The sequence below is a fragment of the Anser anser genome (assembly GCF_964211835.1).
Source record: "Anser anser genome assembly, chromosome: 1".
Classification (NCBI taxonomy): Eukaryota; Metazoa; Chordata; class Aves; order Anseriformes; family Anatidae; genus Anser; species Anser anser.
This window is the reverse complement of record NC_139720.1, coordinates 54,945,560-54,971,967: the sequence shown is the minus strand read 5'-3', so window position 1 is coordinate 54,971,967 and position 26,408 is coordinate 54,945,560. Positions and strand designations below refer to the sequence as shown.

Genomic DNA, 26,408 nt, shown 5'->3' with positions numbered 1-26,408 from the left:
GGTATGGAAAATCAGGGTGCCTTCTCCTGCCCCATCCCACTGCAGCCCCTCACTTCAGGCTGGCCCTTCCCTGGAGGGGATTTGGTGTCCTGGGGAATGGGATAGCATCCTCCAGTGTCGTCCTGGGGGTGGCCACACGCCGTAGGCTGTGAGATTATGCCAGTTCTTTGCTTGTAGGGCTCTGCAGGGAAGAGACTGATGGGATCTCCCACAGATTAATCTGGTTAAACCATTCTTCACAGGGCAGATAATCCTGTGTCAGCATTCATGAGCTTAGACCCACTGACGAAAGCTCCTCTGCAGGCAGCTGGGAGCTGGGTAAATAGGGCAGGTACTGCCTAATGGAATGGTTTTCAGCACTCTGCGGAACTCTGAGAGCCAAAAAGGAATCCTATGGAGAAAAAAGGGACCAAACCTTGGTCTGTGAGTCTGTCTGTGCATGCATACATATCTCAGATGCACGCTGGGGCCAGCGCATGAGCTCCCGTTGGTGCTTCTGGAGATGTTTGCCCTGGAACAGATTTCAGCTGGAAATCGCCGATTCAGTGAAATCAACTTACATTTATTGTCATCCCCTGAAAACTATGTGCTTATTTTAATCAGCTCAGTGTGTTTCCTTTTGGCTTTGTATGGTAATGTGAAAGTCAACATGGTAATGGGCAATAGACAAAACCCTTAGGTCAAAACAACATAATTCAAACAAGTTGAAGCAAAATATAATTTTTGAACATATCGCTTCAGTCCATTGCAAGCTAGGAATACCCAGGCTTATGGCACATGGCACGACATTTGACTTTTGAGAGCCTATTAGGAATCCACGGCCTTAATGTCCAAACAAATGCTCAATATGGTTCAGTTTGTTTCTTTTTTTAATGGAGTTTAGTTCTGATGACGGCTGCGGGGCTGACAGCTCTGAAGGAGCTTTAATGCGTTTCTGCTACTTACATCTTTAAAGCTTGATGTGTCCTGGCAACTCCTCCTCCGTTTCTGAAGCTATCTTTTTCTTTCTTTCAAGGCTCATAGTTTCCTAGGTGGACATCAGCTACATCCATCTAAGCAGACACAAGCTGAGCCGTAAGGTGGATACTGGGGCTGCGCTGCAGACCCTGTGTTTTCCTACATTGCTGGCTTGAAGCCCACCCCTCATGCAGGCTCCGAGACCTCATTTGGAGCTTACACTGCCCGTGACAACCCATCCAGGCTGCATGAATAAGGGGCAGTGCATGGCTGGGGGTGCAGAGCCTGGGCTGACACAGGTACACTGTGGCTGCCGGGGTTTGCAGGAGGGGTAAGGATGAAGCCTTGGACTTCTGCTTAACCCACTTGTCCAAGATGTCAGCTCTGCTCTCAGTTTATTTTGCATAGGGGTCTGCTTGCGAGCTGTCTGTCAGAACAGGGACAGCCCTGAAGGAGATGAGGGAGGGATGAGTCCTCTGGGGTTTTGCTATCATCGTCTTGCTCCTGCGTGAATGGAGAAGGCAGGGGTGAGTCACCTGCTGGGGAAAGCCTCCACATATCCAAGCCCTTCCTGCTCCTCTTTTTGACTCCTGTTTCACAGAGAATAGGTAAGCAAGGGGGGACCCATGTTGGGACCCAGGCATGACATGGGGCTGCTGCTTTCCCCCTCCATCACTCCAGCACGAAGGAGAGGGGTGAGAAACAGGACCAAATGTGCCAAAGCCTCTTGTTGGGCACACACAAAGATCTTGCTGGAGATCTCAGCAGCACGAGCTTGTTTCCATGGAGCATCACCTGTTCCACCTGCTCCTGTCTCCTCCCTGATGCTGGGGCTGCGTGGGGCAACTGGGGCAAAGTGGGGCACGAGCTCCCTCCCCGGGCTGCAGTGCTGTGGGGAGAGGTACAAGTAATGGAAATTGAAATGCAAATTCTTCTTCTGAGTGGAGAAAAGGCCCCCATAAATCAGGAGTGACAGGAACACAAAGACACCATCAGGATGCATTTGCACAATCAGGGAATGTTTCATATATCAGAGAGAACCAAGGCACAGCCTCCGCTCCTGAAATAAACCAAATCCATTTTTTTTTTCTCATCAGTGAAGCAGTCTCTAAAATTCCCCGTTTGAAGAGCAACAGAAAACAGAAAGGAGATTCGAGTTAAATTTTACTCAGATTTGGCATGTTTTCCTAATCCTGACAGGAAAACATTTGTCTTAAAGGGTCAGTGGAAAAACGAACAATCCCTCCCTTTCCACACATCTAGAAACATGATAGGGATCTGCTTTTTTTTTTAAAATCTAGATTTGATCATCTGCAAATAAACACACAGCTGAAAGCCTTCATAAATGACCCTTCATAATACAATCGTGTAGACTGGAAACAGCAGCCTCATGGCAAAGAGAGCAGCAATGCTTGAACAGAGACCCTACCCACAGGATGCCAGCACAAGGAGCCTGGCAGCATAGAAAGCATTTTCCTAGGCTTGAAACTATATCCACAACTAAACATTTCTCCAGCCTGTTCGTAGGCCAGCCGGAGGTGCTGCTAGAAAGAGATTAAGTTTTAATCTGAAATCAGAAGTGGCAGAGCTGAGGGAATGAATTGGGACTTGCACGCCCTACCCTGGATTTTAGCGTGCTCTTCATCATGCTGTCACAAGCACCAAATCCATCCAGCTTTCAGTCTGTAGCAACTGATAAACACCCCGTGTCTCGGTATCTTCCATGTTAGAGTTGAGAAAGGTCTTTCAGGCTTACCAGCTGGCTTCCCTACTACGTAGCATGTGCTGGATGTTTCTCTACTCTCATTTAACAATTCCTAAGGAGCCAAGCTCCCTTAGGTGTGAGATCTTTATCGCAAGCCTACTACAAGGCAGGTTTTTGCGCAGACATCAGTGTGTGTTCGGTCTCAAAACCAGGTCAAGGAAGTCCAAAGCTATCTCTGCATTGCAGAAAATGTGATTTATGTATGTGCAAGTAATCTAGTAGATTGACTGTAATAAATTTGGAGCTCTTCTCTTTACTGCAGCTGTGTGGTCTTGTCCCATACATAGCACTGGTTAAGGGACTACACTGGCAGGACTGAGGCCGTTGCCATCTCCTGCTCTCCTTTCTGTCCTTCTCCTGGAGGTTTTCCCCCAGCAGAAAGGGGTGAGCAGGATGTGTGCCTCCACCGCAGCAGTCTGCAGGCTGTGCATCGAGATACATAATGTGTTGGAGAGCTCTGATGGCTGACAGGGTTACAGGCTATTGCTTCTCAGATACAAAGATATGGCCCTTCTTTTGAAAGCCGTTGCGTGGTAAGCACTAGAAATGTCCTGGTTTACACTTCTTCAGGCTGAGCCACCATCCTGTGCTATTTGGCTGTAGAAAGGGGATTAGACAGATGAGATTTATTGATGTGATTTGGGATGGATTAAAGTTTGCAATTGAGTTATACAGGTTCTCTGTTAATACAGGTTCTCTGTTAATAAAATGCTTCCATCACACCACCACATGCTCCGATGCACATTAGAAATCATCTACATGAAGAGGGGTTTGGGGAATTCAGATTTTTTTTTCCTGCAGCTGTTTTTCCAACCCTGCCAGGGTCAGGTGTGTAATTTGCCATCAGCCATGCTCTACTGGGACTGGAAAGGACCATCAGCTTTTCTAAAAGATGACCCACCATGTCTTCTCCAATGCTAAACTGCTCTATTACTTCAGTATTTTTGAACAATTTCAGAACTAGAGGGTAACCAAGAGCAATGGTAGAAGGTGGGAGGCTCCTTTCCATGGGAGGGCAATGCTCTCTCCAGTGACTGGGTACCAAACTGGCTGGGTTCCCTAGGAATGTATTGTTTCATGGGTTCCTGCTCCGTGTCTCACCAGTCTTCTGGTGGAAGTATCTGTGGGGACATTGATGTGAACTGAGAAACAAAAGAATCCAGTTAACTGGCATAAAGTGGTCACAGAGCTTGGAAGATAGATCTGGCCTTCCCCACCACCCCCTTTCCTCAAAACAAACATTTTCGTACTCATCCATGCTGCTCCTACTTTACATATCATGAAACAAAGTGTTTCTAAGTGCAGATACCCAGAATTACCTCTAGCTATTAGTGCCATTAAGGTTAGAGGTGTGGTGGCCAACAATGGGACCCTGAAAGGGGAGCTGGAAATGGGTGTGTAGCCACACCTCAAATTGTGAAGGGCTTTCCCTGTGTTTGGGCACATTCCCTGCCTCTGTGCTGGAGGCTGAAAGGCAGTTGCTTTACCCAGGACCTTGTCTGTGAAGCCTGTGAGGGTTTGCTGACTTCAGTGGGTTTATTTTGGACCTTGGTGGTCCTTGGTGGTGGTAGGCATAGAGGAAGATGTTAAAGACTCACAGCAGTTCCTTCTGCAGAGTTTAGGGTTTCAGTGTAAGGAGAGAAAGGGAATAATGAGCTCCTTTATTGCCCTCCCCCCTTTTTAAAAAAATAATTAGAAAAAGTAGGGGAATTCTCAGGCATCAGAAGAAAAAGCCTTCTTGAGAGGGACAGTGTCCAAATAGATATGACTAGCTTAAAATAGAGGAGTTTGACCATTGTCAAAAAACACTTGCATCAAACATGTCTTCAAAAAGCCTGGTTATGCTGGGTAAGGAAATAAAACACTAAACAAACCATCAAAATCTTTGAAAGTATGTACCTCCCCCACGTCAGCCCAGTATCAGTCCCATGCCTGTGGCCTATATCCTTGTGTATGTTACATACACATAGGCATACATCCTTCGGAAAGCTGTCACGCAGCAGCCTATAACGGGGCCAACACAAGTCTATCATTTCTTTTTTATGCACCTTCAGACAAAACCCTGAAAGGCAGCATCCAGGAAGCTGAAAGGAGGAGTGTGAGATGTGTGACTGCTGATGGGGGAGGAAGGGATCAGGCACGGGTGTGTGGGGAGGCTTCATGGAAACAGCTTTAAAGCGCGGGGGGAGAGAGAGAGGAGAAGCAAAGAGCTTTGTACATGACAGTGCAGCTCTGCGTGATGACTGTCACTTGGAAATTTATGGCTCAGTGAGGCTGAAAAGTACGTTTGAAGGGTCACTAGAACTAATTACATTGGAGAAATGAAGTTGGGCTTAGACAAAAAAAAAAAAAGAAAATTATAATAAGGGTCACCAGGCACAAAATATTGGTGAAAATGTGTGACTTTTCCTCCTTTGTGATTTGTAATTTTGATCCTCTTCCCCAGTCGTGATGGCAGGTGGGTGGGAAGGGTGCAGGGCAAGAGAGAGGGGAGGAAAGCCTTATCAGCCCGGCGCAGCGCGCGGGGGCTTGGGCGCGTGGCTGACACCAGGGCTGGCACAAAGCCTCCGCCTGCCTGGCCAGGCTCCCCTGCCCCTTGGGGACACGGGACCTCGGCCACCTGGCTCTTGGCTGGCAATTTGTCATCCTTCCCGATGATGGAGGGACAGGCTGTTCTTTCTGGGTTAGTGATGGGAGCTCGTTTGTGCTCGTTTTTAGAGATTTACTGCAGGTCCTCGCTGGCTGGCTCTTCCAGCTCTGTCTTTAATATCCTTACCTAAGCTCTGGTTTCTCTTTTTCTTCTGCTCACTCTCCTAAATCACGTGAAAGCTTTTTAAACACAGCAAACCCACGGCACATTGTGGAGGGGCAAGTGCCTCCCCATCAGACCCCTGCCATATGGATGGGCACAGCGACCTCTCTTCCAGAAAATGGGTGGTGCCAGAGGGGTTTTCTCCTCTCTGCTCATAGCAAGAGGTGCTATGGCAGGACCCTGCCGTTTCTTTCTCCCTGATAAGTGGTGACTGCAGCCAACAGAGAGAAAATGTTTTGGTCCCATACTTGACTTAGGCCAAAGTAGGTGTCCTTCCTGCTCAGTACAGCATCCCATAGGAACAGACATGGGAAACAAAGAACATACTGGCAGCAAAATGGGTGGATGCTTGAGGATCTGGTCACAGCAATAATTTCTCATCCCTCAGGCCTCTTTCTGCCTCCTGGCTCCCCAAGAAAACCATTACCTTCTGCATTTTTCTCATGTCTCTTGTCAAGTCCTGTCATCGCTGAGTAAGCTGAGGTAGGACGGACCAAGGGCTGTGGTCTACCACTCTTTGGAGAAACACATGTAGGTAGTCAGCATAGTATTAGATGTGCAATCAGAGGAAGAGACTCTTTTTCATCTGACTCCCATGCTCATTTTCCTCTCCAGAGCTCCCATCAAGGTCAGCATTACCTTGTTGGCAGTGATGATGAGGATGCACTTGGTACCACCACTTTGCAACTGCTCTCCCAGCCAAGTAGCATTCTGGGTTTGAGAGATTTCAGCTTGTGCAGGAGCACAGACAACTCCTGGTTTGGATTTGATAGTTCTTACGCTGGCTGCATAAGCTGAGTGGACGTGTTGTGCAAAATGGGCTATGGGGAAAGGAGATAATTCTGTCGTCTGCCATGCAGACAGCTGGATGTGTGATGACCACGAGACCCGTAAGATAATTTGCCAACTGGATATAAGGGTGTCAAATCCCATGAGGCACATAAGTATGTTAGAGACAGCTGTGAAGGAGCCTATGGTCATGCTACATTTTAGTATAAATGATACAAGATTCTGCAGGAAAGAACTAGGAGTAGATTATTAGCAAGAAAGCTTAAAGCTAAAGCTTCTGTGGTTGTATTTTCCAATACACTGCTAGCTTCATGTTCGATCACATCTAGACAGGAAGAATTACTCTCAGATGAATGAAAAGATTGTGCAGAAAAGACCTGAGCTTTGCTAGTCGCTGCTAAACCTTTTTGGAAAGGGATACGCTGCATATAAGGGGTAGAAGAATAAATTTGCAGCAGGTGATGGGTCTGAGAGCTGCAGGTATCCTGGGTCTGGTAGTAGCTGCTGTGTTATCTCAGAGAACAGCATAGAAAGCTACTGCTCCTGATGGACCCTTGGCAGGGCTGCAGTGGGCATAAAGCAGCTGTCCTAATGTATGGAGAATGAATTTATCACATATAACAGGTCACTGGCACCCACCTGGCTTCCACTGTCTTGGCTTGCTGAGCTGGGCATGTTAACAGTAATTTGAGGTCTCCCTTTAAAGTCCAAGCAGTATGATTTTTGTTGGTAATCTTTTGATCTAGGGGATTTCAGAGGTGAAATGTCCATGCTATGGGGCAGTCTTGCCTGTGATGGGCCTTTGAAGGCTGCCTGTGACCCCACTTCAGCCCTGTCTTCTGGGGCAGGAGCAGAGGGCTGAATTTTTTACTTCGTTTAGCAGCATTTTGCCATGTCCCAGCTAAACAGTCATTTTTGTGCCATCTTTATAGTGAAGTCACTCTATCATTACAAGAGAAAGGAAAGTAAATTGCTGGAAATGAGGTGGTTAAGTGGGCAGTGCACATGCAGTGCATGTACAGAGGTGGAGGGAGGAATATGAGGGTAACTGACTAGGAGAGGAGGCAGTGAAACCTGCATGGGACAAAGGAAACACAAGTGGTCCTTCAACGCTAAGTAATTAACATGCCAGAAGATGGATGGCTGTAAGACAGTGAAAAGTAATCCAATAACGCCTCAGCTCCTGCAGGGTCACACAAAAACGGGGATGGTGGTTGAAAATAAAAACCCAGCAACAATAGGCTCATAGGAAGGTCTCTGAAAAGAGAAAGGGATATACTTGGCATGGCTGGAAAGCGTGGGGTAAAGAGCTAGGGTGTAACTAGTATGTCCAAAACGAAATGAGATTAATGCACATCCATAGTTTCAGACTGGGAACTGTACGGGAAAAATAAGTTAGGCTGTAAATAAGAGGAGGAGGCATATATTTCCAGAGGCTGTCAAAAACTTGAGAATAAATAGTGTGTGAAGTTGAATCTATATGAAAGGAAATAGGTCACAGGAATCTGAATGCGGTAATAGCAATGTACTACTAGTCCTAAATCTGAAGAGAAGTGATGAGTACAACAGGCAGAAAGACATCAGAGAGGTAGCTGAAATACACTGTGCTGCTGATGGAGATTCCAGCTAGCTGGTCCTGTTGGCATCGTGCTGCTATAGGAACCGCCTTTTTTGGAGCTGCTCCTTCTGCAGTCAAACGTGTTGATAATTAGTGCTTACATAGCACATTTTTATTGCAGGGACCTGGAGCATGCTTGGAAGGTAGCTAATACTTTGGCAGATGGGGAAAAAAAAAAAGTTAGGTGCATGAGAATTAGTTGGAATTTGGTGTTACATTATCATAAATATAGGCTGAATTTGGTCCTGAGATTCCAGCGAGAGTATCAACAGAAGATGGAGGTGGAGAGCACAGGTCTTCTGGCTCCAGCCTGTCTGTGCACCATGCACTTGAACAGCCAGAGACCTCTCTGAAAGGGTGAAGGGAAACATACTTTCACGGTAATTTAAATGCAAGTGGAACTTGGAGATTTTTTTTCCCATTGTTTGCAAGAAATATTTATGGGACAGTGCTTCTCCCCATGGGTACCACCCTTATCAAATGCAGTTATAGATGAGATGGAGAACAATCTTAGGTCAAAGACACTGGAGAATAAATTGGGAGACTCTTGCTCGGTTCCCAGCTGTGCCCCCGTCTCCTATCTGCCCCGGGGCAAATCTGCTCATTTCTCTGTGCTGTGGCTTCTTGTGTGCAACGCTGAGATCGTAATGCATCGCTCGCCTGTCCTGTTCGGTTAGATTAAAAACTTCTTTGGAGAAGGCAGCGTGTTTTACCGCATGTTTATGTAACATTTTGCATAATTTGTATTTGATCTCAGCTCCTGTCATCTAAGACGTGCGGAGATAGCTCATAAATAATACTAATAATATTTTAATATTGATAATGCTTAGCGCATTCACGGCATTTAACCCCCTCTAAAACAGCACTCAATACTGTCGGCATCACGGTGATCAAGCATGAGTCATATTGGCTCCTTTCCCTGGCATGGTGCTATCTGTCAGCTAGCCAGAAAGCTGAGGGGTTTAGTGAATATGTACTGGGTGTCAAGAACTGCTGAATTTTAACGCAATCCAGGGCAGTGACTTGCTGTGCAATCTCTGGGTAATGTTTTTGCTAACATGGGACTCTGATCTTCGGCCATCCAACTTGAGGCGGTGGGAGACTGGCTTGGAGCATCACTGTACTTGTTGGCCGTGCTAGAAATGACAAGTATTACATGCTCGTGAAAATCAGGCTCTAGGAAGCTAATGTATTAGAGAATCCTCATCTCAAGCTCCTTTGGAAAAACCTGCTCCTTTCCTGCTTGCTTTCTCATCAGTAACACAGGGAAAGTATTTCAGTAACTTAAGAGAGGTGGTCGTGGAAATTAGCAAAAGTTTATGTAGCGTTTTGAAGGAAACAAGAAGCTGAACTAACAAGCATCTCCCCCACCTCACAAGTACCTCCGTTACACGTACACATGAGGAGCCTCCTTTCTGGGAGGCCATCCGCAGCCTGTTTGCCTCCTCGAGGAGGTGCCAGCAGCTGCTGTGAGCCTGCGTGGCTGTGAGCCGGCTGGAGCTCCGAGCCTCCAGTTATCTGCTGAGGCAGATTGGCTTGCTTGTTTGCAATCAGTCCTTCCTCCAGGCACGTGTCCTGCAGGCTGTCGGTGCCAGTTCTTCCAGCGTACCCTCTGGGAACCAGGGCAAAGGGCCCTGGGATGCATCCAGATACAAGTCTTCAAAAAAATAAAAAGGAAAATAGTGAGGGGGGAAAAAAAAAACACATTCAAAGTGGAGGGGATGGCATCCTGAAACCTTGACAATAATTAGTTTTAGTTAATTACAGCCAAAAAATTAACTCATTGAAACAAACTGGAGCTCATACCCAGCTCTTTTTGTTACTGCTCTGCATTTTGCTTAGACCGTATGCAATTTCTTCCGAGTGACCTTACCGAGCACTCCCTACACTTCTGAATTAATCTTTATTTACTTTGCTGCAAAGCTTTCTGTCACCGCATGACTTTCTTTTCTGTACTGAAGCACTCCTCAGAAAAGCCTGCTAAGCTAAGCACCAAGCACATGATTTCGTGATGCTGTATGCACTGAAAGCATTGCCTAGATGGGAGAAAGGAGAAAGGCAAAGTGACTTTATCCCATCTTGCTGCCTCTCTAATTCAGGACTGCTAGCAGAGTCAGAGTACCCTCTAACATCAGATAGCCTTGGAAACTGGCTGCCTGGAGGAACAAGGTGCTCACTTCTGCGTCCTTCAAGTGATGTGCTGGAGTACAACATGCTGCCCTGGCACCTGCAAAGAGTAGACCCCCCCCTTTTAAATTGTGAAAAGGTCTATAAACCATCCTTTGTGCTTTTATCGTCTTCCCCACACTCCTGCAAAGTGAGAGGGCCTTTTACCAAAGTGCTCTGAACTCCTTTCAGATGGTGCTTATTGTGTGTGCCTGTGAGTTCAGCTTGGACCCATGCGACCTTTGCCAGACACGGGTGGGAGGTTGCACAGAGTGGGAAAATAAATCTGCAACATCTGAAAAGAAGGATGGACTAGAAAGATAGCAGAGTGACGAACAGAGACCAGTGCAAGAACAAGGAGCAAGAACAGAAAAAGAGCAAGTGCTTGGGTTTGTCCTATCTCCACACCTTCAGTGTTTGTGAGGTTCCTTATTCTTGTTTTCCTCTCCAGGGAAACCGCTTTGTACTCAAAGACAGGTATTTCTATCATCCCTTTGGAATCACTGTAAAGTAATGGCATGGGGGAAATCCACAACTGCGCAAAAGCTACACCCAGGACCCATTCCTGTCTGTGAGCTTCCATTTCAGGAGGTTTGTTGAACTACCTACCTTGTGCACCACAGACCATTTCCCAAGGCCCCCTGAGCCTAAAACCCATAGTAAGAGGAAAAACGCCCCACCAGTAAAACACCAGGAAGGAAGCTGAGGCCTCCCTTTACTGGGAATGTGAAAGATGTGTGAGAAATGGAAGGAACCGACCACACGACCCTTTGCTTTAGACTCTGCTCAGCACTGTGCAGCCAACTCCTTCCACCCTTAACTTGCATTCTCATTTTACCATTTTGCTTTCATGAGATACTAGGCTGCTCATCTGGTGGGCTTGAGGGGCACAATGTGGTCTCAACAAAATCAGCAAGAGGCAGAGGTTGGTGTGCTGTAAAAGGTCCCACAAAAAGTGCTGGTGTATCCTTAAGAGCGTGCATGTCTTCCAGAACCTGGCACTCTGCTCCTGGTTCCTGAAGAAACATTTATTCCTTCATTAATTTATTTTCACTCCAAACATTTAAGTTTCCATTAGTGTGGGGGAAGGAGAGCTCTGGAAAGCAAAAGAGAAGACAGTGACAGGGGAAAAAGGAAAAAGAAAAAAAAAAACACACACAACAAAATAAAACAGAAGACATTGGGAGCAGTAGGGAGAGAAAGAGAATATATTCAGTTTTTTAAATTTAATTTTTTATTAATTTATTTTGCTCTCTCTGCCCTCCTGAGTCCATCATCACTAGTTCTTTCCTTCTCCCTGTCTTGAATTATACTCACATAGACACTGCTGTCATAGTGTTATGTTTATCTGGTGGATATGTCTAGTGGCCCCACCAAAGGTAAAGACCCCATTCAGACCCGTTGCTATACAGAGGCCAAAGAAGGGACTGCAGTACTGCCAGACACATCAGGACTCTTACACTGGTTTGAAAGGTGCTGGGGAAGACTTACATGACTTGGGGTGGCGTTTCTGGGAGGCTGGCCAACAAAGCACAGAAATGAAGGAGGAGGAGTTTGGGTTTGTTTGCAAAGCACTTCATGTTTTTACACTTTGGAAGGAACTTTCTGCCAAATAAGCTCGAATACATCCAGATTAAATCAGATAAAATGCTGACAAAAAAAACCAAAACAAAACAACATGCCATGTGTCTGGCTCTGGTTTGATAACAGTGACTCCACCAGTCTCTCCTCCTTGTTTCCTCACTTCCCAGGGTCATGCATGATGAGGGCTCGTGTTTCAGAGCATTCAGATACCCAGTTCAAATTCAGATTTTGTAACTCTGGAGCACATTGTTAATTCAAATCATTCTTGGACTACAAAAGCCTCCCTGCCTTGGCCTGCCCTTATCACAAATTGAGGTCCTCTCCATCCGAGTGCAAAAATAAAGACTAACTCTTCTAAGGTGCCTACTTTGCCACTGATAGCAGTGGTGAATTGACTCCACAGAGTGAAATCTTAATAAGCAGTAAGAGCTTTAAGGTTTGGATCCCAGTTTGTGTTTAAGGGGGCTTCCTCTGGTGGTCCTTCCCTGCTGTGACACCCCTGCAGATCCAGCTGCAGCAGGAAGAAGCTGCTGAACCTTCTGTTAGGAGCTTTTGGAGCAAAATTCTTTCAACTGTCTTTTACTATAATAACGTTCCAAGCTGCAGTCATATTACCTCATGCTGTGACCTTGTTGATGCTCCTAATGTGAAGCCAGGTCAGATTTTGGATAGAGATCTCCAAGGCAGAGCCAGAATGCTGCAGGAGGCACCATTTGGGGGTCAGCAGGAGGTGCGATTTCTCGAGTCAGTCCTGAACTGATCCCACAGCATGGTGGAGTATTGCTTTGCTGGCAAAAAGACCTGCAACTGCAGTCCCAGCTATCTAAGGATATTAAAAAGCTCTTTATCCAGGAACAGTCATTACCTCTAATACCCTGCTCAAGTTTAAATTTGGGTAATTACTTTCTTCTGACCTCGGGTGTTGTTTTTTTGTTTTGTTTTTATTTTTTCCCCAGATGCTACTTTTTTTTTCATGCTTCATATTGTAGCTTCCTGTAGTAAACAGCTTTGTAGGAATGTTACACACCGTTAAACAGATGCTCTTTTGGACCCTAAGAGCTAGATGCAATTCGGAGGTGGGTCGTTATCAGTAGAGAAGCTCTAGGGTCCAGCTGCTACAGGCAGGATGTAATCATTAATAGTAGGGCTGTAGCAACATTGATGAAGAAGCACGGTAATTGTGAGGTATTTCAATAATTATAATAATAATAAATCTCATCTGTACACCTCTTCTGAAGAAAACAACAGGTTGATTTAGAAGACCAACTTATATCCATCAGGTTGTTGTGACAGCTAGCCAGATTTCTTGGTGCAGCTCACTCTAGGTCTAGGAACAATGGGTTCTCCTGTGTTTGCTGTGGTGGAGCATTGTAAACAAGTCTTGCTTTCTCTCTGCAGTCTCCTATTTAGTTAGTGGTCCTCTGTGGTGGCCTTATGCTAGGTCAGAGCTCACCCTTTGCCTTCCTATTCCTAGAATATCTGAAGATTTGTCTCATTGTGTTAATACCTCTGTCTATTTGCTCTTCGGATTCCATCTTAGCCTCTTAATCTCAATTGTACATTTTCCTGTCAGAGGTTAAATTTCTTTCTATTAGTTTTGGTTTTGCTAGACTTGAGAGTTTAATGGACACAATTAGCAGGTCTGAATAAATCATTACGGAAGGAGTTTTAAGAAATGAGAAATTTGCTCCATTTTGTTTCTGTAATGGGGGAAAAAAAAGCCATCTGCAGTGTATTCACAGTGGATATAATATGGTGAATGAGATACAACCAGCTTAGTTCTCATTAGTCTTTAAGCTAGCTCTGAATTTGAGCTGTGCAGCCAGAAGCCTGTGCAGCCTGCTACAGGGACCCCTTTTCTGAGTGATCCTCGGAAGTCAGACTGATCAGAGAGGTTCACCCATGGTACTTCCTTTTGCAGGTGTTTATCTAACTTACTGTGGATGTGACCGAGCTTTTTCCTCTTCTGATAAATCTGTCTTTGGTGGAAACTCCCTTCCAAGGAGCAGAAACATGGAAGTATTTGCCAGGTATTTAAAATCTCTCCATCTCCTCCCTCTTCTGTGCTCCATTGCCCTGCCTCCCAGGAACACCATCACAGGTTGTGTAAGTCTTCCCTAGTGTCTCTCAAATCAACATTACAATCCTGCTGTGTTTGGCAGTACTGCAGTCCTTTCCTTAGCAACAATATTGCAAAAGATTTGAAGACCTCTATGATGCATATGTCAGATGCTCCTCTTTCACGAGAAGAATGTATATATGACGATGTGATATATACAAGTGTGTATACATACAAGAGATTACATTGATATCTGAAGACCTAGAGCATGTCAATCTTGAGGGTTTGCAGAAAAGCCTTTATAACTTGTCTTTAGTGGCTTGGCTGCCATGAAATCTCAGCATTGCAACATTTGGTATTGGCATTTAATTTCTGATTGACTCAGAACTCAAAAAGCGAGAGTTCTAAGTCAGGTCAAAAACCCACAACCTTTTTTTCTGTAATGTTGAAACATTTCTCTGTGCTAAAAAAAAAAAAAAAAAAGGCAGAAGAAATGTTTCAGCCTTTCCAAAATAGATTTTTTAAAGCTTTTTGTTCTGAGAAGTGTTTTGATTGTTTTGATCTAGTTGAACACAAACACATTTTGAGATGTATTTTCCTTTGAATGTAACATCTGATGTTCACTCAACTCCTTCTACTGGGTTAGGTTAGCAGATTGAGGCTGAAGTGAAAGAACCCTGTTGCTTCTGCTGGCTTGTTTTGTAGAGAAAAGACCACAAAATTCCAAAATATCAGCATAAAATAAGGAAAAAAAAAAAAAAGGAAGTGGTGATAAGAAAAAAGTGGGAGGGAGAAAAAAATGAGACCCACCTATGAGGGTATCTGCAAAAGCCAATAGCACCGAAGGAGCGAAAATGAGGACTACTTTCCCCAGAGCTACTTGTCTCTCTGACCTTCGCAACACAAATCATTCCTTCCATTATAAATGAAATATTAACTGTCATGCAGCAGTTACAGCATCCTACTGGCTTCTTGCAGGAGGGTCACAAAGCAGTAGAGGAAAACAGGGAAGAAACACAGTGCTGTCCTTACAGAGTTTGTTTCAAAAGGAGAGAAAGAAAGTGCGATCATCGCAAAAGGGAATGACAGGGTGCAGCTGCCTACCTGGTGGAAAGCATGGTTAGAAAAGAGGGAGGTGGGAAGGATCCTAAAGAGGAGGCAGAGGAAGGAGGAATGATAATGGAAATGTGATGTCTCATCTCAGGGCGACCATGGGATATGCTGGTGACAGCTCAGAGCTGGGAGGCCACAAGAAGTTGTGTGCATGGTTGTCCAGCGTTTGGCTGGGAAGCATCGTGTGGGGCTCCATCTTTCCATCTATGTTTTTTTGCTGGTGATACCTGCTGCTACTACTTCAGTCATTGAATTTCGCTGCTGCAGCAGGCCCTGCTCTCTGTTTTGGGGCAGGAGCAGGGGTTATCATAACCATTCACAATGTAGAGCTAATTTCTTCCTCCTGTTGTAAGCCCTTTGTAGCCAAGGCATTTTTACTGCAGGTTCAATGGGCCCAAGATGTTCAAGGCATCTCTAGGAACGGGTATAATCAGAGATTATAGTCAAAGCAACTCTAGGAATGGGTATAATCAGAGATAGCAGCAAGGCAGACTGAGGAAAGTCACACATGTAAAGCTTATGTATTTTCTGTGCTGTTAGGAGCACCAGCAGCTGGGTTTGGTGTACTCTTAATCTCCAGGTGAAGATGAAAGAGGGAAAGGAGAGAGGAGCCCAGAGTATTGCTTTGTTTTGCTTTGTTCTTGTATTTTTGTCAGCGAGAAGAAGCAGAGATTGAGGCTGATCCCAAGAACATTAAGTAGCGCCCAGTTTTCCCATGCACAAGCTAATTACAGCCCTGATGCAGAGATACCTCGCTTCTGCTGTTTGTCACTTAGTAATCGAGCCTGAGGGCTTTGCCTGCACCTCATCACCTGTTTCTAGCATCATCTTGCATTATGCATAGTCATGTTATTAAGCACTATGGCAACGTGTCCAGGTCCCAGAAACACCTGTAGATCTCCTTAATTGTCCTGCAACTTGTGGCTTTCAGCTAAGGCTCCGTCTCAGACGGTTTAGGGTGGTTCTCCCCTGGTGTGTGCTGGTAATGGACGTCCCCCTTCAGTCTCTACCCATCCCTGCTGGAGAACATGGTGGAGGGTCAATGGATACGTGGCGGCTGCCTCTGGCCACCACCTGGACGGGCCGCACTCAGGCTGTGTAATTAGACGCCTTCAACTTCGGAAGAAGTTAATTAGGAATGAAACTTCTGACCGAATGATGCAGATTGCGAAGACGGGCTTTGTCAGCAGCTGAAATTAATTACAGGCTCAGGCACAGGGAAAAGCGGGGCGGGGGAAGGCTGCGGGGAGGGGGAGGCCTCATCGCCGAAAGGAAGATGATGAACCTGGCTGCAGGCTGTTGCCGTGGTGACGGGAGGCCGTGGTGGTGTTTGACAGCGGTGACACATGGAAGGCCGCAGGTACCTCTAATTACCCCCTCCGCCGACCCAAGCGGGCAGCAACCCCTCCTGACTCGGGGCAGGAGATGCTCTGCTTTTCTCCTTGTGCTTTCTTCCTCTCCGCCGCAGGTGGGATCTGCCTTTTCGGGGGCCCCCGCCTGCTCTGAAAGGGAAACCATGTGGTGGCAGGAGGAAAGCTTTTCCTAATGTCGCTTTAATCGCCCAGGAGCCGCCAGCGATTCAGCAGCATCCTCAGGAAGCCTGGACGAGGCTGGCAAACTTTCAGAGAGCTGTTATCTGAAAGACGGGGGAGGAGAAACTGAGTGCAGCCAGCCTCACGTTTTTGAGAAAGAAGATTCAAGGCCTCCTGCACCTGGCCCAAATTTCTGGGTTTTGGGGTGTGCTTGCTGTGGTTGGCTGGGCCTTGAGTTTCAGGGTCTTGCCAGCTGTCTGCAGGTGCCTCTCCAGGGTCTGTGTGGCCCTGGGGGCTGCTGCAGGGGGAGCGAGAGGAGAAAAGTTACCACAGGAACATCCTGGCCACCCACATGATGCAGCTGCCAAAGCACACACACAAAAGCATAGATATTTGCAAAATAAACCCCTGACTTCAAGCCCTGAACTCCCTGAGGCTGGTGGTGGTTGGAGAGTACTCCCTGCTGTCAGGTCTCTCATGACATGTTGTCTGGTCGTTTCCTAAAAAAAAAAACAACCTTCTAGCTTTTAAAGTAATTTCTGCTCTTTGTTTTCTATGTATTTATTTCAGCCAGGACTACTCTGAGTGCTGATGGGGATAACACATGCCTGGGGGATTAAAGATGACAGCTGGATTGTGCTCAGTGGTGCCCAGTGACAGGACAAAAGGCGATGGGCATAGACTGAAGCATGGGAAATCCCATGTAAGCAAACACTGCGTAAGTAGTCAAAGGCTGAGGCAGGCTGCCCAGAGAGGTTCTAGTGTCTCCATCTCTAGAGATATTGAAACCCAACTGGACATGACTCTGAGCAATCTGCTGTAATCAACCCTCCTTTAAGTAGGGGGGTTGGACAAGATCACCATAGGAAGTCCCTTCCAGCATCAGCCCTTCTGTGGCTCTGTGATTCTGAGAGATGGCACAAAACAGTTGTTGGAAAGTCCAGAAGAGAACTGTAGTCATACCTGAAAGGCCTGGGAGAGGTAATGGAAACCTCTCCAAGTGCTTTCCTGGACTTTGAATTGGGTCATTATACAAATACACAGGAGACAGAAAGGTGGGAAATTGAAATTGTGTTGTATAGACCTCAGGGGATAAACATTTTACTCAGTCCCTTTTGGCATGTTTCTCTCCAAAAAGGCCTCTGTTTCTGAAGCCCATTGTGAGGGTAGGCTCTATGTACTTACTTCATAGACTGCTTGGGATTAACTTTGTGAGGGAGAGTGATAACACGTTCTTAAAATCACCTCGTAGCATGATTGGCACAGTAGAGCTGGTTCCCTGTTCTTGTCTGATTTTGCAACTGAAGGTAGCTCACTGAAAACCAGGTGGGGGAGAAGAGAAAGAATTAATAATCTTCTAGATCAGATTATGCGGGTTAGTCATGAATCACTGTCAGAGAACGAGCAAGGAAAAGTTGCTCAGAACAAACCATGGATTTTGAGTGTCTTTCAGAAGTGAGCAGAGATACAGGCCACAGTTTTGGATTTGGTTCTGTGAGGAGTGAAAACGGGTGTGCTTAGTGAGTTGTATTTTTAATAGACAATTTCTCAGCTCTGATAGTTTAAATTAAGAAAAAAAATGAAACAAAACTTTGAAAATGGAAACTGAGCAGGGATGCTTGTGAGGCGTGTTAAATTACACAAGTGATGTTTCTGCCAGAGGTTGGAGGTCCATTCTCATTAGATCTACATCGCTGCTTTGCAATGCCAATACTGGAAAGAAATCACAGAAATGTGTGCCCAATTTTAGAGTTAAAACACTGTAAATGAGTCCTTGGATAAGTGAGAATTGGGTCCTAAGCCTCCTTCATTTGAAAGAGTGGGATGGTGAAAACGAGGCAGATAGAGGCTGTGAAGGGCTCAGAAAAGGTTGCTCAACTACACCATTTTTACCCTCTGTTGTAACATATAAGTGAAGTGGCACTTGATGAAATTAAAAGGCAACAAATTAAGTATAATAGGAGGAACCACTTTTTAATGTAAAGTATAATTAGCCAATGTAGCTTACAGCTGCCAACTATTATTGAAGCAGATATTTTAGAAAGATTCTCAACAAAGGATTCAAATGAATAAGCAAAGCATCTGCAGGGACACCACTATAGCTGAGAAAACAATTATAAGGGCTATCAATCCTCATGCTTTAGGGCACAAACAGATCACCAGCTGGGGTCAGAAATGCAATTTCCCCCCATGGTTACTGAGTAACTTAATTAGGCACATGGTGAAGTTTTATCCTGCATGGGTCACTGCTGGAAGCAGAATAACAGATTAGATGGACCATTGACCAGTTCCAATATGGCAACTCTTTATCTTCACTCCTCACTTCTCAGAAGTGAAGAGGGAGACTTCTAGCCTTATGCTGTACCCCCTTCCCAGAAGGGCTGTAATCGCTGGGCTCATGCAGAGACCCAGCTGTCCGTTTCATTGCATTCAATATAGCCTTTCACCAGATCTCAGAGATCTCTGCTGCCTCTGAGTTTTGTGGCACCACAGAAAGTCTCTTCCCACTGTATTTGTAAGATTTGTAAGTCAACAAGAGAGGAGTCAGTGTGTGTTTAACTATGGCAACAATTTGACTTGTCTAAGTACCTTAGGGCTCTGAGCTGCCTGTACGTTCACTTTTTCAGAAGAGTTTTGGCTTAACCAAACAGTGGAGAAGTGAGGAACTGAGGGAGAAAAACATAAGAATGTAATATATCAGCTTCCCAGCAGTTATTGCCCTTCATCCTCCTATTTTGACATCCCAAGTCTAGATCAAACTTACCTCAGCTGTGATACTTTTGCAGAAGTTTTCCTTGACTCTTTTCCACCTGGTTTGAATGTGTCAGCATGATGGTGATTTTGCTAAACTGCGTTACCTTGGGGATGTACCAGCCATGTGAGGATATGGACTGCCTGTCTGACAGGTGTAAAATCTTGCAGGTAAGCAGACTTCCTTCCTATCACGATGGTGCATCAGTACAAGTCATAACATTTCACACGTTTTCCTTCAGTGTGCAGTCAACACCTTATCAAAAAGGTTGGTGAGAACACCCCAGCCAGCAAATTAGTAAAATGGCAAGAACTTGCTTTGAGGAGGAGGTAAATGGGGTTAGAGAAAGATAATTAATGAAGTCTATACGTGACCAGGTAATACGGAATAGTTGCTAACCTTCCTGATCCTGTGCATAAGACATTTTTTCTCGACACGGGCAGCTACAAGATACATAGCTCAGGGAGAAATAACTGTGGTTATGGCACCCAGACAGGAGGGAATAGCAACCCCCAATGCATTTGCTACTCTGTTGAGGAGCAAGAGTACTACCGAGCCCACAGGTAATGTGGCACTCAAGGTGCCCACGAGGAGAACAAAGAACAGGCACACTAAGATGGGCCATTGGTACCTCCTAGGTGGCCAGGAATGTCTGTGTGTCCCTGGCTGGTCTTGGACCTGCTGGTTCTGAGCCAACACCTTCTTTAAAGTACATGTAAGGAGGCCCTGAGTCTACATCAATTATTTCATCCATGGAGAAAAAATAGAGCCCCTTCTTGCTTGCTTTAGAAGCAAGTGGTAACTGTGGTATCAGCAAGAAGCAAGTGGTAGCTGTGGTACCAGCACCGAGTGGAAAAAGCTTGTCCAGCCCTGCCCCTAACTCATTTTCAGAATCACTGAAATTGACATTTATTTTGCTTTCTGTATTTTAAAGCTGAGAATGCTTGTCAAACTTGCTCTTGATTTTCTGGCAGGTATTCGATGATTTCATCTTCATCTTCTTTGCAATGGAAATGGTTTTAAAGATGGTGGCCCTGGGGATCTTTGGCAAGAAGTGTTACCTTGGGGATACCTGGAACCGCCTGGACTTCTTCATTGTTATGGCTGGGTAGGTTGGCAGTTTCTGTGCTTATTTGTTCTGTGTTTGTTGGAGTCTTTTATGGAACTGAAAAACACTCCCCATGTGAAGAGCATATGAAGGTTGTTGGCAACTATGAATGTTTTTCCCTAAGCGTATCGAGCAGGGTTAAGCCCCTCATACCCTGGTGGAAGGTAAAAGTAAATCCTTGCAAAGCCAATGATGCTACTCTTGATTTGCCATGGTATAACTGATGGGAAAGTTTCCACTCTGGTGCTACTTCAGGAAATTTGCAAAATTGAATCTGATGTGCTGGGGTTAGTCTATGGAATAAACAGTAGACAAGGTAGCTTAACTCTCCAGCTGACATGCAGCTGTCCATCTCAGAACTTCAGTAGACGGTGTTAAGTTGTACCAGCTGAAGAGCAAGCCCAGAAATGTTTTTGTTAATGTCTGAGTGGAGGAGGTACAACCTTTAACAGAACCAAGATGCCTTCTCTGTTTCCAGCAACAGCATTTCAAAGGTAGGATTTTTTAAAATTGTTTTTTTTATTTATTTATTAACTCTGGGCCTTTTGTCTTTGTTTTGCATTGGCCTAACCCACAGTACTATTGAGATAAGTTGACATTTGAGTTTTTTTTATAAGAAAGTTACTATGGAGAAGTTCTGATTTCCCCTCTGCACGTATGAAGTGGAAAACCTACCAGGACGTGCCTGTTGCATCACAGCAAAATGTCCTTCTCGATACCAGTGGTCATGTGCTTTTTGGGATTTGACTGTTTTCAATCAGATTGCTTTGTGCTATGATAAAAAATAAAAAGTCAGAAAAAACTATGTAATATTGCTGTTCTTACGGCAAAAGAATGGAAATCTTTTCAGAGAGAAACCCCCCACTTTCCTCTCCCTCCCAGCAAGGTATTACCAGCATTCACTGTCACCTGGAAGTGCGTGTATTACTGACAGAGCCAGCAGTGAGTTCAAGCTCTCTTTGCAGAGCTTTTCCCTCAGGTGCAGAACAGCACTGTCTTTACATTTGCTTTTGACACAGTTGTTCTACAGAAAGACTTGAAAGCTGTTCCCTCTGTAGTGGTGTATAATTGTTTGCTTCTGGGGGGAGCTGAGATTTTCAAACTCAGTTCAGTTGTAAAAGTTTGAAGGTTGATCCTCAGCTGGCTTGTACATGAAAGGAGGACAGACAGGTGAAAGCTGTAGCTTTTTGTGAATTAAAGCAACGTGCATGAGATGGGAAGACCTTTCTTGTGTCTGAGTCTGCTGTGATGAGCATGTGATTTAAAATGGGCTCACATTATGAGGACTGTGAGTTCATCAGGAAAGGAAAAGTTAAAGCATCTGACACGTGCTGGTGAGAAAAAACAGACCATTGAATGTTCTAGCCTGAGCTTCTGGTGGCAAAAGGTGCTGGTGACCGGGTGCAGGGAAAATGAGATATTGAGGAGGAAAGGGAAGTATAAGTGTGTTTGAAAGGGGGACCTCAGAGCCCACGGTGTTCCTCTTTGGGGTGATGTGCTACGTACACAGGATGGGAGGAAGGCTCTGCTCCAGGCGGGAGCAGGATAGGCAGCACATTGCTGGGTTGCAAAAGGTTTGGGAATGGGGGTCTTGCTCTGCCTAGTACCCCTGCAAGCATGGTGTGTGAGAATTACTGTCTGGAGAGATGAAGAAATCAATGGGGGCAATGCTAAGTGAAAGAGAGTGAGCTCAAATGCTTGTTTCATGCAGAAAACAGATCAAAATGAATGTTGTACAAACTGCACCACAGGAGGTTCCATCTAAACATCAGGAAGCATTCTTTGATATACAGGTGATGGAGCACTGGCACAGGCTGCCCAGAGAGGCTGTAGACTCTCCCTGCTTGGAGATCTCCAAAAGCTGCCTGGATGTGGTTCTAGGCATGCTGCTCTGGGTGGCCCTGCTGGAGCAGGGCTTGGAGCAGGGGGCCTCCAGGTCCCTTCCCACCTCAACCTTTCCTTAGTTCTGTGAAATCCCTGCTACCTAGATCAGAAGCAAGTAAACCCCATTCATACCTTTCATCTGCCATCATTGCTGGAGAAATCTGAGAATAGAGAGTCATTTGCACATCTGATAGTGGTACTAGAAATGAAGCTCATATCTGAACTCCTTTCAATGCCGAAGAGACTTAGAATCAACTCCTTAGATATAAAATAATCAGTGTGGAGGACTTTTCATTTCAGGTCCAAAACCGAAAGAAATTTGTTTCCTGATTTCTATACAATTGTCCTCATGAGGTGTCAGGCTGAAATGATAGTAATCTCATTAGAATATCTGATCTCAAAAGACTTCTTCTGCTAAAGAAAGATTTTCCCATTTAGTTATATAGAACTAATGACTATATAATGTATTTTGAGTTATAAAAGCTTGTAGTTATTAATTCATTATTCTTTGAAATTCATTAAAATTGTCTGCACTGTTTAAATCAAATCTAAGCAGAGTCTCAAACATGCCCTTACATACAGACTGTAGGCTTTTATTTAACCTCAGATTTAAGCCCCAGGCTTTATCCTGACTGGTCCCCCACCTGGATCATGGCTTCACCTTGCTCCCGGTCCAAATGCTGCCCTAGCCTTCTGACTAAGGGAAGACAGCCTGCATCAGGTCTTGCATATTTTCTCCATGCCAGTGAGTTAAATCCTGAAAATAAGCCAATCAGTTTAATCTAAAGGCCTTCTCTTTTTCATTGTCCTGGGCTCTCAAGGACTGCAAGGGAAGTCATAAATTTGACCCTTAAGAAAACATCCATGATGTTGAAAAGTAATGCACTGCCTAGAAGGCATTTGAGCATCTCTCAAATTCAAGAATAAGGACTGTATTTCCCAGCCTTTTTTTCCTCCCTTTCTCCCTTTGCAAATACATACATAAGTGGTGCTCCAAGCAAGGCATCAAAGGTTCAGAGAGTGAACTGCAGCCTGGAAAAGCCAAGTGCAAGCAAGGGACTGTTCTGTCGGGTGCTCCTGGGCGGCTGAGATACCTCCATCTGCCTAGCTGCATGACAGCATGTTTTATCAAAGAGCATAATGATTATTTGCTGCTATTGCCCCAGACAGTGCTTTGGTTACATAAGCCATGCATTCAGGCGTTCTTTTGTAGTTTTCTCCTCACTTCCTTGGAAAGCCAGAAGCTATAGTTTTAGTTAGCTGAATTCCCTTGTGTGCCCCTGCCCTGCTTGCCCCTGCTCCCCACGCAACCCAGCAGCTCAAGGAGGAAGACTCCATTGTCACTAAAAATGCTCAGTTTCCATGGCGATAGGAGCTGACATCACCAGAACTTTCTCCCCTCTCGCACACTCCCTCCCCCAACCACCTTCAACACGTTTTTTCAGAGAGGATTAAAAAAACCCACAAACAACAAAACCCATAAAACAACAGTCCTAAGTCAATGTTCTTCATTGTTACCTTCAGAGTTCCTAAAATGGAGAGAGGGAATTTGGGTTGAATGGCCATGCCCTTGTGTGCCCAAGCAACAGGGGCTGCAATTTTGGCTTTCCAATACTCCTGCTCCCAACTGCTTGCTGGTGATGGGAGGTTGCAGGTTCCCAGACGTTTCATGCAGGCTGTTTGTCACCAGCTGTCCCAGTGGGAGTCCCTCTTCCCATGCGTTTGTGTTCATGTCTTGTCTGTCATCATTTGTTTCCCACAGCAATGGGTGCTTTTGGAGAGCTTGATCTGCAGCAACTCAAAGGGCAGCTTCCTAAAGTTGAGATCCTGCTATTTTTTGAAAACTGAGATAATCAGTCACGCTGAAAACTTAGGCCAGACTCTCTACATGAATTTAGGAGAAGTCACTTATTTCTGGGATAATGCTCATCACCTTTTAACGTTAGGCATTTCTCTAGCAACAAAGAGTGAGCAATTTCTACTGCCTGCTCTACTCTGTGAATAAGAGTTGTGTTCAAATGTGGTTGGAGATGTCCCTCTCGGAGAGAGGTGTCCCTTTACATGACTCTGTTGTGAGTGTCCTTGTGTGAGGAGTGAATTCATGCAACCTGCCCAGCCCTTGGGGCATTAATTCCACCAGGAAGTGTTTGTTATGCCTCTCTTGAGCCAGTTGCTATAATTAGAGATCTGTGGTGGGAATTATGTCTGTCTGCCCTGTTCTGCAGCATCCCCCTAATTGTTCTACTATGGAATATACTTGTATGGATGGTAGTTTAAGGGGATAGGGCTTTATTGCATGACCAGGGGGATGCTTAAGATTACAGGTTTGTGCACAGAATATATCCAAAATCTTTCCTTAACTAGTTCAATAGCTGCGGAGAGGCTGGTATATCTTTCACAGAATATCCTTTCTTTGCCTCTCTCCATCATCACACTGCAACATAGATCTCATAAACTGATCAAATCCCGTCCTAACCTTGCCTTTGATGAGAATGGTGTGACTTGTGTACTTTGTCATTTTAAGACACAATTGCAGGTTTGTTTAACAGCTTTTAAAAAAAAGCTGTGGTGGACAGCAGAGCAAGACACTCAGAGCAAGTCGTCACTTCAGTGCCTTATGCATTGGTAATACGGTCTCATTTTTCAGACCCAAATTTTCCTATTCCTACAGCTAAGGATCGCAGTAACCCACCTAGTCACAACACCTCCCTATTAATGTATTCAGCTACTTTCTCCAGTGGCTCCAAGTTGTTATCTATTTATATATTTTATTTATTTATTTATTATTTATTTATTTTTTTTCCACCTCACAATCATGTCTTCTGAAGAAAGAAAATCCCTTCCTATTAGTAGGGACAGCAAACTTTGTTCCCAGATATGTGGTGTTACATTTGTTCATGCTGGCATATATATTATTTGCATTTCCAAAGCAGTTCATACTGTTCTGTATTGCTGGCTTATCCTCTTTATTTCTTTTCTGTTCTCTCAAAAATATGCTTCAACTGCAAAATCCATTAGTGTTTTTTTGTTTGTTTGTTTGTTTTTTGAATTTTCTGCCAGGTTGTAATAAATAAATAAAGAACAGAGTGGCAAGAATTGTACATTACAGAAGTACATCTGCTCACAAATAAGTCCCTATTTACTGTTGCATGTGAGGCTTATTACTTAGCCAGTTTTTCTCCAGATAATGTATGTCATGATGATTTCATATCATTCCAGTCATATCAACATAATTACTTGTGTGAACCAGACTTGTAATCTCATAAGAAATTATAGCACATTAGTTTGATGATGTCTATTTTTCCTTAAACCTGTGTTGATTATGGCTAATTTTATTATCCACCTTTAATGCGTAATCTATCAAAGCCACGTATTGACGATTTCATTACTGTACTGTGATCAGCATCAGTCCAGTCAGCCTACTGAGATCACTGTGTAGCTAAAGGACTGGCACAGCATCAGAATTTCTCTGACCTTTGGATACTTTCCCGGTTTTCTGAGTCTAACCAAAAATCAACAGCACTGGTCCAGGACTTTTTTGGCCAACTCTTTTAAAACTCTTGGATATAAGTTGTCCAACCCTGCTTATCTTAGAGTATCCCTGTTTTGATAAGTACAGGTAAAACACTTGGTCACAGCCGTAATTGAAAGCAGCTCATTATCATATTTGTTTAAAAAAAAAAAAGTATCATCTGACCTTCCCCATAGGACTTTTCTTTTTAATTGATGTTTCTGCCTTTTTACACTGTTCATGACAATTCTGTTTTCTTCTTCCAGTGATTGACTTGTACCATTTTATGTTTGTCCAGTTCTCTTACAAATTTTCTGGATTTTTCATCTCTTAATTTATATTCATTGGTATCAGCTTTCCCCTCTCTTGCTTTCGTTATATTGCTGCTTTTGCTCATTTTGTACTATCTTTTTAACCAGTTCAGCTTTCTTGTCTCTCTTGTAGCTTCTTGGATACCTGATAAATATTCTTAAGTAATACTTGTTTGTTGTCCATAGTTCATGAATTAAATTCTTTACCCTGACAGGTTTGACGCATGGCTGTTTCCTTGTGTTTTCAACTTCATGAATATGGGCCCTCTAATCCACCAAGTATATCTAGTAGTGTTGATGACCCTACTTGACATGTACATGCCACATGTAATTAAATAGTCCCAGCTTTAAGTTCATTGATTGCTCACACACACACACAAAACAACAACAAACCAAAATATCTTAATAGACCATCTCTGCATCTTTGGTTCTAAAACTCAGTTTTTA

General features: G+C 44.5%; 1 protein-coding gene across 14 annotated transcripts in view; it reads left to right on the top strand.

The window, feature by feature from the left end:
• The window catches only part of CACNA1I (calcium voltage-gated channel subunit alpha1 I), a 164,354-nt gene that overhangs the window by 57,438 nt on the left and 80,508 nt on the right, over positions 1–26,408 (top strand). For 3 of the 14 annotated variants that reach the window (XM_083821573.1, XM_083821572.1, XM_083821564.1), the window contains exons 3-4: positions 19,206–19,317; positions 20,122–20,255. In XM_083821573.1, the coding sequence (XP_083677699.1) occupies positions 19,206–19,317; positions 20,122–20,255 (246 nt within the window). Of the gene's footprint in view, positions 1–13,612; positions 13,722–16,965; positions 17,114–17,144; positions 18,920–19,022; positions 19,085–19,164; positions 19,318–20,119; positions 20,256–20,612; positions 20,750–26,408 lie in introns of those variants that run through there. The other 11 variants (XM_083821579.1, XM_083821575.1, XM_083821576.1 and 8 more) reach the window with 10 other exon arrangements.